We start from the raw sequence: 15,101 nt of genomic DNA, 5'->3' as shown, positions 1-15,101 counted from the left end.
CAATAGAAAAATGAAAAGGCTGAGTTTGAACTGTTCTTCTCCTGAATAAGTTTGAAAGGGCCCACTTCTTTGTTTCTTCTGTTTCCTTCCTAAAATAAAAATTATAAAGGTATAGTTTATATTCAGCGATTCTGGCAGATCAAGTAATGATAATGTCTTCTTTCTTATTAGCACTCAAACCCAGGGCATGCTGGACCCTTTCCCGTAGTATCGGTACACAACACCACAATCAACCCAACGAGCCCTACTACAGCAACTATGGCAAATGCAAACCGAGGTCCCACCAGCCCATCTGTTACAGCAATAGAGCTAATCCCCTCAGTTACCAATCCAGAAAACCTTCCATCGCTGCCAGATATTCCACCCATACAGGTTTGTATTTAAGTTGAATGGGGCTTCATTAAACTTAATGTTAATTACAGAGTTAGAGTATTTATTTCAGAGTTTTTTTTTTTTAATTCAGGATCAACATTTCCTTGAAATTTCTGAAGAGTAAAGTCTAAATCACTAAAAGTCTCCTTCCAGTCTAAGTGAAACTTTCATCAACATCCTCTCTTTCCGCATTCCCCGCCTACCCTCTCCTCTAGCCTCCAGTTAACCATCTTTCTATCCTCTGTTTCTATGAGATGGACATTTTTAGATTCCACATGTAAGTGAGATTAGTCAGCATTTGTCTTTCGGTGCCTGGTTGATTATACATAGCATAATGTCCTTTGGTTCCATTCATGTTGTTGCAAGATGACAGAATTTCCTTCTTTTTAGAGGCTGTATAGTATATTCCATTGTATATGTCTACCACATTAAAAAAAATCCATTCATCCATTGATGGACACTTAGATTGCTTACATATCTTGGCTATTGTGGATAATGCTGAAATGAACATGGGAGTGCAGATAATTTCTCTGATGTAACAATTTCAGTTCTTTTGGATATAAATTTTAGTGATCTCTTGCATTGCATGGTGACAACAGTTGATTGATAGTGTATTATATATTTCAGAATTCCAAAAATGGATTTTTAATGTTCTCACCACAAAAAAATGATGAGTTAGTGGAGTTAGATATGTTCATTAGCTTTATTCAGTCTTTCTATAACATAGATCAGAACATTACATTGTATACCACAAGTACACAGTTACTTGCCAGTTAAACAAAAAAGAGTTAAGTATAAATATTTGAGTCTTGAAAAGTTATTTAGCTAAAACCAGCATTCCTCAATATTTTAAAAGTTCTGGGGAATTGAAGGTCGTATGAATAGCAAATTATGGGAATATCTAAACAGAAGTACAATAATGGTGGATTAATATCATTTTTGCTAAAAGGCTAGTTACTCCCTTTTTACACCTGCCACAGGCAAATGTTGTTCAGATGATGCACTCCTGGTGTGAGTTTGGAGCCAGAGAGAAGACCCAGGACCAAAATGTGGTTAGATCTTTGTTGTTCTTGTGTTAGATCCAAAGGGGTAGTCAGTTGGGCTGAGAAAAGGATGGGGTTAGAAGGCCAAGATAGTAGACACTTTGAGGCTTATACTGAGAGGGGGAAATGATGGAGAAGAGGAATAGATGGAATGTGAAGGACCTTTGAGTGAGGCCTTTTGCCCCTTTCAACCGAAGAAAAGTATCCTTTGGATCCTTCTGAAATTTCACCAGTTTGTTTCAGTTAAAAGCATTTTCTTTTAAAACGTAAATATAATCTGCCAGCGTTATACTGAATTTAGTTTTATGCATTGTATGCGTTACTTTCATATCTTGGAGTCCGGGGTCACCATAGGAACAAGGAGCAATGAAACTGTTGTAACAGTAGCACCCTTGATTCTTTCTGTGGCTGCAGTTTAATGTTTTGTTTTAGTGGGTTTTAATGGGCTTATGTAAGAGTTTTAAAAGATATTTCTATAGCTTCAAACTTTTTAAAATTTTATTTAAAGTAAGTGTATATATTTAAGGTAACAACATGATGTTAAACATATACATAGTAAACTGGTTACTATGGTGAAACAAATTAACATATCCATCATCTCACATAATTACCCATCCCCCTGCTCCTGTAAGAGCAGCTGTAATTTACTCATTTAACTAAAACTTTGAATACAATGCACTATTAACAAAATTGTTCAGAAATCACTAACATATTGTGAATTCTCTTAACCTGATTGCTTCCCTAATACTAGGAGAAGTCTTTTTTGGCTGAGGGAATGGTAGTTTTATTGGTGATGAGAGGACTGGACCATACAGAATGGAAACTTTTTAAATATAAATTAAAAAGTAACATTTCTAAGTTAACAGCTTATAGTTTGTGAAGCGCTTTCACAGGCAATATATAAGTTTAATGCTTAAAATCACCTGATATGTAATATCCCTGTTTTATGGATAAGAGTAAGAGAGGTTCATATAACCGCCTGACGGGTTATCTGCCCACCACACAAACAAAATCAATTCACGGAGACCATGGCACTGCAGTAAAGAGTTTAATGACACGAGGCCACTCACGCCACGCAGGAGGCGGAGTTATTACTCAAATCAGTCTCTTTGCAGGCTTGTAGTTTAGGAGTTTTTCTTTTTTCTTTTTTTTTTTTTTTGAGATGGTGTCTAGCTCTGTTGCCCAGGCTGGAGTACAGTGGCGCAATCTCGACTCACTGCAGCCTCTGCCTCCGAGGCTCAAGCTGTTCTCCTGCCTCAGCCTCCCAAGTAGCTGGAAGCACACGCCCCCAGGCCTGGCTAATTTTTGTGTTTTAGTTGAGACGGAGTTTCATCATGTTGACCAGGCTGGTCTTGAACTCCTGACCTCCGCCTCGGCCTCCCAAGGTACTAGGATTACAGGCGTGAGCCACTGCGCCTGGCAGCTTCTGGGTTTTTCAAAGGTAGTTTGGAGGAAGGGGTGGGGGCAGTAAGGCAATGGGTGCTTGCTGCTGATTGGTTGGGGAATGCAGTCATAGGGGTGTGGGAAAATCCCCCTTAATTGCTGAATCGCTTCTGGGTGGGGCCACAGGAGGGCTTGTTGGAGGGCTTGTTGGGTCCAGGTGGAGCCATTGTCAGTGTCAGAAATTCGAGAAACCTCAAAAGATATCTAAAGGCCAATCTTAGGTTCAGCAATAGTGATGTTATCTGCAGGAGTAATTAAGGAAGTTGTCTGTATTATGACCTCCAGAGTAATGGCTGGCAGTCCCTTATGTCAACACCTTAGCAGAATTCAGGCTCCTTTCCTCCTCCTAGCCTGGTGGTCTCTTTTTAACTTTACAAAGGCAGTTGAGTTTTGGGGAAGGGCTATTACGTAAACCATAAACTAAATGTCTCCCAAAGTCAGCTTGTCTCAAGCCCAGGAATAATTAATGTCAGCATGAAGGTTAAAGGCAAAGAAGAGGGAGGTTGACTAGATCAGATCCTCCCCGACTCTTTCACTGATACAGTTTTTGCAAAGGCAATGATACAGTTTGGCTCTGTGTCCTCACCCAAATCTCACCTCGAATTGTAATCCCTACTGGTCGAGGGAAGGACCTGTTAGGAAGTGATTGGATCATGGCGGTGGTTTCCCTCATGCTGTTCTCACAAGATCTGATGGTTTTTAAAGTGGCAGTTTCCTCTGCACTCACTCTCTCTCCTACTGCCTTGTGAAGGTGCCTGCTTCCGCTTTGCCTTCTGCCATGATTGTAGGTTTCCTGGGGCCTCCCCAGCCATGCAGAACTGTGAGTCAATTTAAACCGCTTTTGTTTATAAATTACCCAGTCTCAGGTAGTATCTTTATAGCAGTGTGAAAACGAACTGATGCAGTTTCACTGGTGACTTTCCTAGAGTCACATGATAGATAGAAAAGTTGGAATTTTAGGCTGGGTGCAGTGGCTCACGCCTGTAATCCCAGCACTTTGGGAGGCTGAGGCAGGCAGATCACCTGAGGTCAGGAGTTTGAGACCAGCCTGACCAACATGGAGAAACCCCATCTCTACTAAAAATACAAAATTAGCCGGGCATGGTGGTGCATGCCTGTAATCCCAGCTATTTGGGAGGCTGAGGCAGGAGAATTGCTTGAACCTGGGAGGTGGAGGTTCCGGTGAGCCGAGATCGTGCCATTGCACTCCAGCCTGGGTAACAAGAGTGAAACTCTATCTCAAGAAAAATAAATAAATAAATAATAAGAAAAGTTGGAGTTTTAAGTCCAGACTACTAATTATAAATCCAGTTCTTTCTCCACACTACCTGTAACAATACCAGGGAGGTAGTTTGGGACTGTAGGCCTGGAAACACATGGTATTGACAGCTTTGGGCAGCCAGAGGTATGTACAGTATAACAGTGTCATTCAGTTTTTACTAAGCACTTACTGTATGCTAAAGTCCTCAAGCATTGAGGATAAAATAAACAAGACTTGGTTCTAGTTCTTAAGAACCTTACAAAGGGAGAGGCAAGTATCATCTACTTTTTTATTGAAATACAATTCATATACCATGAGATCCACTCTAAAAATGTACAGTTCAATGGTGTTTTAATGCATTCACAAGATTGTACAACCATTACCACTAATTCAAGAATATTTTCATCACCTCAAAAGAAATGGTACTCATTAGCAGTCACTCATATCCTTCTCTTCCAGCCCCTGGAAACCACTAATCTACTTTGTCTCTGTGGACATTCCACATGTGAATGGAATTATATTTGGCCTTTGATGTCTGGCTTCTTTTACTTAGCATAATGTTTTCCAGGTCTATCCATGTTTTAGCATGTATTAGGATTTCATTTTTTATGGCTGAATAATATTTCATTGTATACATATATCATTTGTTCATCATTGAACATTTGCTTTTCTTCTCTGGCTGTCAGGAATAATGCTGCTGTGAGCTTTCATTTACAAGTTCATACAAGTATGAACGTAGTGTACCAGGCTGTTGTTGCATTGCTATTTATAAAGAAAAGAGGTTTAATTGTGTAACTGTTCTGCAGGTTTACAGGAAGCATATTCAGGCACATTTATGGATTATTTTTAACTCTTTTTCCACTGAATTTGGCTAGATTAAGAATTCACATGGAGAAAACCTAGCATTAGCATTACTTTAAGCTGGTGAAATAGCCAAGACAGCTAAGTTTAAGACTCAAATGTAGAGGTGAAGTCTCAATTTTCTTTTGCCTAATCAAGAAAAACTTCCTCAAGGACTGAATTGTACTTTAGTGTGTAGATATGAGATATATTTGTTGGTCAAGATAGAGTATGGTATATGCAATGGCTTGAGGGAGTGAGAAGGCACAACTGGAGTAATATAGAAGTGAGTTGTTATACAAAATAGAATAGATGAGGAATTATTTGTATAGCTTTTGATTATACTAAGTCAGATGTATTAATGGTGATATAGTTAGGTAACTAGAAGAAATATATTAAAATGAAGAATTTTAGCATTTACATTTTATTTATGCAAGAAGGTAATAGGAGATAGTAAATGGAAAACAGGGAATGTTTTGTAGTATATTTAGTGTTTCACTTATGGTACAGTACATGTATCTCATTAATCAGTTTTAGAACATTTCTGTTTGTTGGTAAAATGTAATATTTTCCTGATAATCAGTAGAACAGCACCTAAATATGGAATCCTTTTATTAGGTTCAAGGCCAAGTCTTCAATACTGCATAACACTAGAGCATTTCTGGAAACATGGATCACTATTAATGTACTTGTATATTTTCTTTAACAAATATCTGAGAACTTACCATGTATTAAGACCCTAAGTACTGATTATACAAGGATCAAATGGAAATGGTCCTTGACCTCAAGGAGTTTCTTATATAATAGGGAGACAGTTTTCTTTTGTTCTTTTTTATTGCTGTTGTGCTTTTTTTTTTTTTTTTTTTTAGATGGAGTCTTTCTCTGTTGCTCAGGCTGGAGTGTAGTGGTGCAGTCTTGGCTCATTGCAGCCTCTGCCTCCTGGGCTCAAGCAGTTCTTATGCCTCAGCCTCCAGAGTAGCTGGGACTACGGGTGTGCACCACCCCGCCCGGCTAATTTTTTGGATTTTTAGTAGAGACAGGGTTTCACCATGTTGGCCAGGCTGGTCTCGAACTCCTGACCACAGGTGACCTGCCCACCTCAGCCTCCCAAAGTGCTGGGATTACAGGCGTGAGCCACTGCACCTGGCCGGGTGACAGTTTTCTAAACAGGGTCAAAACAGTGAGCTTATTGGTACAAATGGATGTGTATAGATGACAGTGAAAGAATAGAGGCAGAAGATCCTACATCTGCCTGTGGAAGTCAGAATAAACTTTATATGAGATAATCTTAAATTTGGACTTGAAAGATAAGTAGGCAAGTGTTAGCCAGTCAAGGTTAGTTAGAAGGCAGATATTCCAGATAGGAATTATGTATGCTGAAGCAACAAAGGGCATGAAAGGAGTGTGAGATTCAAAGCAGTTAGGTATACTGTAGATGATAATTTCAAATCTGAGGTCAGATTTTGTGATTATTCTTTTTTATGCTGACTTTGTCACTGTTTTATTTTAAGCTCTCTTAAACCTGGGTGCAGTGGCTCTGCCTGTAGTCCCAGCACTTTGAGGAGGCCAAGATAGGAAGAGCACTTGAGGCCAGGAGTTCGAGACTAGCTTGGGCAACGTAGCAAGACCCAGTCTCTACAAAAACAATTAAAAATGAGCCGGGCATCTTGGCATGGACCTGTATTCCTGGCTGCTTGGGAAGCTGAGGCAGGAGGATCCCTTTAGCCCAGGGGATCAAAGTTGCAGTGAGCCGTGATCGTGCCACTGCACTCCAGCCTGGGCAACAGAGTGAGACCCTGCCTCAAAAAAAAAAAAAAAAAAAATAGAATCTCCCTCATGGATATGTTGGTAAGATTAAGTTTGGTGCCTGACATATAAGTATTTAATAAATGTTAGTTGTTATGATTATTTTTCTCTTCCTTTTCTTTTTCACCAGCCCTCATTATTAAAAAGTAAGCTTTGGGAGGAAGGACCCCTATTACGCTTTTGTATTATGCTTAATAGGAAAATTATAAACATTCATCCAAGTGTGTTGAGTACTTTGTACTTGTCTTGAGGAACAGTAGGGATAAGAGAGACCTGCTGTCATAGAGTTTACAGGCCAGGAGAATGCAGACATTTATAGATTTTTTAAAACCCTACCTATAATAAATTGTATAGCATTACTCAAAGGGGAAATTATAAGGCATCAACCTAAGGTGAGTATATACCAGGAGAACCCAATAAAACTTAGCGGATTGTTAAAGCCTCTTTGAAACCTGGAAGCTGGGTAAGAGTTAGTAGGGAGATGTCAGCAGTAAATTTTATTAGGAAAAAGGGCAGAATTTCAAATCCCACAAGGTCTGAAGGAACTGGGCACTTTTGAAGAACAGAAAAAAGGCCAGTGAAGAACAGGAAAGAGAGAAAGGCCTAGTTCTGTAGAGGAAAATGGAAACTAGATCAGGTAGGGCCTTTGTAAGCTGCATAAAGGATTTTGGATTTTATCCTAAACTCAATGAGAAACCATTTTTGAAGGGTTTTGGTGGGGTAGGATCAGTGTACATGACCTATCAGATTTGCCTACTTTTTAAAGGCTTTTATGAGCCATATAAAACCATTGTAGCTTTTAAAAAAGAAAAAGGAAAAAAACAAAAATAGCTGTCTACCCCATTCTTTCACCTTACTAAATCCCAGCACTATAACCAATTGGTGTACATCCTTTCAGATTTTTCCCTAGGAATATGCAAACACGAATTTAAAAACGTGTGTGTGTGTGTGTGTGTGTGTGTGCCTGTGATTTATTTTGGTTTATTTTGTTTTGTTTTGAGACAGGGTCTCACTCTTTTGCCGAGGCTGGAGTGCAGTGGTGCTCAAGGGATCCCTCTGTCCCAGTCTCCCCAGTAACTGGGACTACGGGCACACGCTACCATGCCTGGCTAATTTTTAAATTTTTCTTTTGTAGAGATGGGGTCTTGCTACTAATAGTTGACTAGGCTGGTTTTGAACTCCTAGTCTCAAGTGATCCTCTTACCTTGGCATCCGAAAGTGTTGTGATTACAGATATGAGCCAACCTGGCCATCCTGTAATTTTTTTAAGTAACAGAAAATGAGATTATACCACATGTACACACCTAGTGCTATAAATACTGTGTTGCAAGTTTTACCTTTTTTTTTTTTTTTTTTTACAGTTTTGCTTTTGGACTTTTTCTTTTCTTTTCTTTTCTTTTTCTTTTTTTTTTTTTTTTTTGAGATGGAGTTTCACTCTTGTTGCCCAGGCTGATGTGCAATGGCACGATCTTGACTCACCTCAACCTCTGCCTCCCAGGTTCAAATGATTCTCCTGCCTCAACCTCCCGAGTAGCTGGGATTACAGGCATGCACCACCATGCACAGCTAATTTTGTATTTTTAATAGAGACGGGGTTTCTTCATGTTGGTCAGGCTGGTCTCCAACTCCCAACCTCAGGTGATCTGCTCACCTCGGCCTCCTAAAGTGCTGGGATTACAGGCGTGAGCCACTGCGCCCAGCTGCTTTTGGACTTTTTCATGTCAGTTCTTAGAGCTTTCTTGTGTTTTAATCCATATGGTATTCCATTTCATTGGATGTTTTTTTAGCCCTCTGTTGGTGAACTTTTGGTTTATCTCTCATATGTTACTATTAAAAACAAAGCTGCATTTGTGAAAAGATGTTAACATCATTAGTCATTAGGAAAATGCAAGTTAAAACCACAGTGAGATGTACCACGACATACTTATTAGGATGGCTAAAATTAAATAGACTTAACATTAACCATAGCAAGTATTGGTGAGAATGTGGAGGAACTAGAACCTTCAAACACTGTTGGGATTGTAAAATGGTACAATCACTTTGAAAAAAGTTCAGCGGTTTCTTTAAAAGTTAAACGTGTATCTGTCATAATGATTCAGCCATTCTGCTTTTATTTGCCAAAAGAAAACAGGAAATATCTCTATACAAAGATTCATACTCAAATGTTTATAGCAGCTTTGTTTGTAATAAGACAAAAACTGGAAACAACCCAAATGTCCACCTGCAGATAAATGGATAAACAAATTGTGTGTTCATATAATAGAATAGTAACTAACAGTGAAAAGGAATGAACTTGATCCAACAGCAAGGATAAATCTCAGTTATACCAAGTGAAAAAAATAGATGAAAAAAGCATACAGTATATAATTCAAATTATATAAAACTCTAGAAAAAAAAAACTAAAGCTGAAGGAAGCAGATGAGTGGTTGGTTGAGGACAGGTTGTTTGAGAGAGGGATTGATTACCATGGGGCATGAGGAATCTTGGGGGTGATAGATACGCTCTGTTCACTATTCTTGATTTGGGTTTCCCAGTTGTAGACTATGTGAAAATGTGTTAAACTTTCACATCAGATACTACACTTTGAATATGTTTAGTTTATTGTACATCATTTATACCTTAATGTCATTTGTAAAAAGCTGCATTGAGGCACAATGACTGTATAGTTTTAAACACATATTTCTGTAAGCGAAGTTGGTAGAAGTGTAATTACTGGGCCAAAAGTAATTACACATTTAAATTTCACATAGGTATTGACAAATTGCTCTACAAAAAATATTGTGCCAGCTTATATATTTGAAAATGCCCATTTTTGCATTGTCTTCCCAATACTAGGTAAATTAATCATTCTTCCATCTTTTCCAGTGATGGATTAAAATGACATTATTGTTAATTTTATTTTCATTTCTTTGATTGGTGAAATTGGTTTTCTTATGTTCGTTGATTATTTTTATTTCTTCTGTAAATTATCTTTGTCTTTTGTAAAATATCTTTGCTCATTTTCCTATTGGACTGTGTTTTTACTTTTAAATCATGAAAGTTATTTATATAATACTTATATTTCCATGTACTTATTCAGGGATGCTCAAAAAACATTGCTTTAATGAATAAATGAATTAATGTCTTTCCAGTTAGACTTTTAACTTTATTTATGGTGACTATCCATGTCTAGTGAAACCCACAGGTGAATGCTTCAGTTAGCACCTATCTGTTGGAGGTTATAATGACATCAGGGATGTCCTTTAATGTACTTCCTGTTTGCCTCTTCCTGACCTGTCCATCCTCTACCCTTAGAGTTATCTTTCTAGCAAAAGATACAAATTGCAGGTGAGGAGTATAAAAAGGAGTGGAAATAGGTAACATGGGATTTTCATGTCAGTTTTGAATCATCTTCCCCCTTCTGTTTTTAGGTGGGATGCATCCCCATTTTCATCTCTGGCCCATATTAAGTACTCCCCCCTCATAACAAATCTTCCTGTTGACTTGAGTTGCAGCTAGGGATTCACCTGTAGTCACAGCTTTACAAGTGCATCCTTGGCCAACAGCTATGACCACAGGGTAACACAACTGCTATTGTCCTTTGATTATCCCTCCAACTAACCTACTGCCTACTCCTACCTTCAGCCCTTCATGTCTCTGGCATGGGTTTTGTTTTGTTTGTAATCCCAGTACTTTGGGAGACTAAGGTGTGCAGATCGCTTGAGCTCAGGAGTTGGAGACCAATCTGGGCAATGTAGCAAAATCCCATCTCTATAAAAAAAAAACACAAAAATTAGCCAGGTGTTGTGGCGCATGCCTGTAATCCTAGCTATTCAGGAGGCTGAAATGGAGGGCATGGCTTGAGCCTGGGAGGTGGAGGTTGCAGTGAGTCAAGATGATGCCACTGCTCTTCAGTCTGGACAGCAGAGCCAGACCCTGTCTCAAAAATTAATAAAAGAAGAATATGACCATTTCTTTTATGAAATAGTATAAGATTTAAGGTAATATTCATACTTAAATAATTTTTTTTACTCTTTCTTACACATTTTCTCATTTAATCATCGGAGTTCTGCAATATAGGTGGCATGTTTTAAAGATAGGAAACTGACGTTCAGGTTGAGAACCAGCCCAGAATCATAGTTATGGGTCTTCTGGCTTTATCGCGCTGCCTCTAAGTAAGGGAAGGGCTCATATGTACTGTTGACTGTGCCCTTTTTTTTGTAGTAAGGGGCCTTATGTGTCAAGCTAAGGGCTTTTTGTGGGCTATAAGAATTTTTCAGAGTTTTAGAGCTGGGTACTAACATAATTACATTTCTATTTAAGTGAATGATTGTGGACATTGAAATGGAGGGATACTGGAGACAAGAATACTGATAAATAGGTCCTGCAGCAATTTTGAGAAACGGCAGAAGTGTCAGAGCATGTCAGCTATTTTCATAATAGAACATATAGGATTTGTTTTGCTCTGAGCACCTAGTTGTTTGTTGAATAATACAGTTTTATCTAAATAAACTTTATACTGTGTGGGCCCTCAGTGGACCCTAAGGAAGCAATAATAAGGCTCAGCTTGATATTTGATGATCTTAGTTTATTAATAAACTGAGTATAAGCAGTGACATAAAATTAATAACTTCTCTGCTTTAATCAAAGCAAATTTGTCTTTATCTTCTTTCTCTTCAGTTGGAAGATGCTGGCTCAAGTAGTTTAGATAATCTACTAAGTAGATACATCTCAGGCAGTCACCTACCCCCACAGCCTACAAGCACCATGAATCCTTCTCCAGGTCCCTCTGCCCTTTCTCCGGGATCATCAGGTAAAGCAAACGGGTATTACCTTATTTTTTTAACACCTTAAAAAAACAGTGTCAGTATCTGTCTTAGTCAGAATTCTCCAGAAAAACAGAATAAGTAGGAGGTCTACTTGAAGAGAGAAAGGGAGATTGAGAGAGATTTATTTTAAGGAATTGGCTCATGTGATTGTGGGTGTTGGCAGGGAGGTGAGGCAGGCTGGAGACCCAGGTAAGAGTATTGTTACAGTCTTGAGACAAAATTTCTTCTTTGGGGCATGAGGAGGTAGGGGAGAGAACAGGGCTCCGTCTTCTCTTCTCTCTTAAAAGGGCTTTACCTGATTATATGAGGCCCACTTGCATTATGGAATATAATCTACTTTTCTCAAAGTCAACTTGTTTAAATGTTAATTAATCCCATCTAAAAAAAATGCCTTCACAGTACCATCTATACTGATGTTTGGCCAAACTGCTGGGTGTCATATCCTAGCCAAGTTGACACAATAACATATTTTTTTCTTGATTGTTCTTTGTAATTATTTTTGTTCAAATACTATTGGTACTCTTTCAGTAACTGAAGCCATATTAATATATATCTGTAGTCTACACTATTTGGAACTCCAAATTACTCAACCCTTAGTATATTCACAGTCTTTTATGGGTTTAATCTTATATTTTACAATACAGAGAGTCAGTTGAAGAGTTCTTTGGTTCCAAGTCAACTTTAAAACACTTAGTAAAATAATGAAACATTGAAAAATTATTTAAAAAAATAAGAGCTAAAGAAGGGCAGGTTAATTTTCAAACTGTAATTTTAAAATAAACATTTTGCTGAAAACTATTAAAATAGCCATGATATGTAGCTCTCTTCCAAAATCCCAGTGGTTTTATTAACTCTATTACTCAGTGATTCAATTGGGACTCTTGAATACATGATTGAAGCAACTCCAAACAGGTTAACAGTCGAAGTATTATTGAATGTATTTTTCTGACGTAAATTAAATGTTATTTTTTTCTTACTGAAACACACCACCTACTTCTTTCTAGAGGAAGAACAGTTCACATGTAAATATGGATTTTCCATGAGATGCAACATTAACATATTTTTAAATCACATAATTTTTAAGGTTTAATAAGAATTATTTCAGGACTTCTGAAAATAATTAATGGGAACCTAAGTAGAATATTTTATCAAATAACTTGTTGAGGGATGGCAGATAACGTTTTCTTGGTCTGTTTTGTTGACTGGATAGTGGTGCCCTGAGGAGGATTCTGAGGTGATGTCTGGACACAGCTGAGAGAAACTGGTTGATGTCTGCTAATGGTTACACATGCATCCCTGACTTTGTGACTAGGTCTGATTTCCAATAATTTTTTAGCTGGGTTATAATAATCTTGAGTTCTGTGACCAGTAGGTAGAATTCCAAATATTCTTATATGCATTGATATTCATTTTGACTTACTACTTTTTAGGTTTATCCAATTCTCACACACCTGTGAGACCCCCAAGTACTTCTAGTACTGGCAGTCGAGGCAGGTGAGTATATTAATAATTATTTTTTTCCTTTTTGTTAAGAAAAATAGCAAATATATATAATAAAAGTAGAATATTACAGTGAACCCCTTTATACTTAACACCCAACTTTAACAGTGATCAAATAATGGCCAATCTTGTTTCTTCTGTACTTCTGCCAATTCCTTTCTGGTCTGAATTATTTTGAAACAAATCTCAGTCATTTCACTTGTGACTGTTTCAGTATATATCACTTAATGAAAGGAACTTTAAAAATTTATGACCACAGAACCATGATCACACCTAAAAAAATTTAACAACTCATTCTTTAATATCAGTAGAGATCCAGTTAATGTTTAGTGTTCCCAATTTTTGCAACAAATGCCTTTGAAAAAAAAACCAGATGATTTCTTTGAATCAGATGCAAATAAGCTCTAAACATTGCCATCAGTTTATTTGTTTACATCACTATCAATTTGTTGTAAAAATGTAGTTTCTCCTACAATGTTTTCCCGATTTCTCCATCTTGTCATTTAAGTACATTGCCTCCTGTTTTTCTGTCTATGTTGGTATTTCGGTCAAGAGGGTTGATCAGATTTAGGTTTGATTTGGGGGAAGGGAGAGCAAGAAGACTTGGTAGTGTAGTGGTGGCATATACTTCCTTCGGGGTGAATTATGCCTGGTTGGGGGTTTTTGTGATGGCAACCGTTAATAATCATTGTTTAGCTCTATTATTTTTCTGCTGGTTGAAATATTATATTTTAATTGTTGTATCATTCTTTATTTCTTTAGAATATTTCTGTAAAGAGAAGCTTTCTGTCATCAACTATTGGGTTATAGGAAAGATAGGATAAATTCTTTCTGTTTATTTCCCTGCTTTTGTGGTAATGAATTGATTTCCAACACCCTCCAACAGTGACAGTTTTATTGTTATTACCTTTATGGACTGAGATATTTAAACATACTTTATATATTTTAATCCATTATATATGTTACGTATGTATGTATGTATATTGAACACTTAACATTATTCCGTGTTTGTCCTGTCAAAGCTTTCTCAGGCTTGCTCGTTAGTCCTTTTGCTATAATCACAGCAGTCTTTTTTAAGCTTCCGTGTTTCCTGTGAAACAGCATTTCGGGTTCATTTTGTACATCTCATGCTTCAGACCTGGAATCAGCCACTTTCCCAGGAAGTTCTGGTAGTGTTAGCAGGAAAGCAGGAAAATAGTGTTTGAGGATAATATTCTAGTACTAATAGCAGTCATTGCTACTGAATTGTTCATTGTTTCTTAGGCCTTTTCAGTGGACAGAGCTAAGAAATAGGAGTGTGTGTGTGTGTGTGTGCGTGTGTGTGTGTGAAGATAGTGCTTCAAACCATAAAATGTGTTTTTAGGGTCTTCTGAAAGTTGCTGCATAATTTTAAAGAGTTTTAAGCTAGGCTTTATACCACATTCCCCTTAACTACATTATGAGGTATCCTTATCTTCTGTAAAGTTAATTGTCTATTGTCTTCACTTTAGTGAACATTACTTTTCATATAATTGTTTTTATTTATACCATATAGTCAAACGTATGTGATCTTTATTTGTTGTTTCTTATTAGCTGTGGGTCATCAGGAAGAACTGTTGAGAAGACAAGTCTTAGTTTCAAATCTGATCAGGTGAAGGTCAAGCAAGAACCTGGGACTGAAGATGAAATATGTAGCTTTTCAGGAGGTGTAAAACAAGAAAAAACAGAGGATGGCAGGAGGAGTGCTTGCATGGTAAGCTCCCACTGGGGTCTGACAGGGACTTAAGGACATCACTTCATTGATTCTTTCAGCTCTGAGTATATTAAGACTAAGTAGTGGGTCTAGAAACATTTATTTTTGAAATTTCATGCCTGGCACAAGCCAGATATCTCTTTTTCTAACTCAACTTTTTTGTCTAAGAGTCAGCTGTAATTAATCAGAAAAGAGTTAATTGTATTAAGTACTCATTTGAAATTATCTTTGAATTTGTATTTAGTCAATATTCTTCCCATGATGCTAAATCAGATTGTATCTTGTCCTGAAATTAT

The 15,101-nt window shown here is 37.5% G+C and overlaps 1 protein-coding gene across 2 annotated transcripts in view; it reads left to right on the top strand.

The window, feature by feature from the left end:
- TRIM33 (tripartite motif containing 33) overlaps nucleotides 1-15,101 on the top strand; it is a 120,122-nt gene that overhangs the window by 91,326 nt on the left and 13,695 nt on the right. For both annotated transcript variants that reach the window (XM_031013474.3, XM_031013470.3), the window contains exons 11-14: nucleotides 172-372; nucleotides 11,425-11,557; nucleotides 13,004-13,067; nucleotides 14,646-14,805. In XM_031013474.3, the coding sequence (XP_030869334.1) occupies nucleotides 172-372; nucleotides 11,425-11,557; nucleotides 13,004-13,067; nucleotides 14,646-14,805 (558 nt within the window). The remainder of the gene's footprint in view (nucleotides 1-171; nucleotides 373-11,424; nucleotides 11,558-13,003; nucleotides 13,068-14,645; nucleotides 14,806-15,101) is intronic.

This window comes from Gorilla gorilla, chromosome 1, assembly GCF_029281585.2.
Source record: "Gorilla gorilla gorilla isolate KB3781 chromosome 1, NHGRI_mGorGor1-v2.1_pri, whole genome shotgun sequence".
Taxonomy (NCBI): domain Eukaryota; kingdom Metazoa; phylum Chordata; class Mammalia; order Primates; family Hominidae; genus Gorilla; species Gorilla gorilla.
This window is presented reverse-complemented; position numbering and strand designations above follow the sequence as displayed.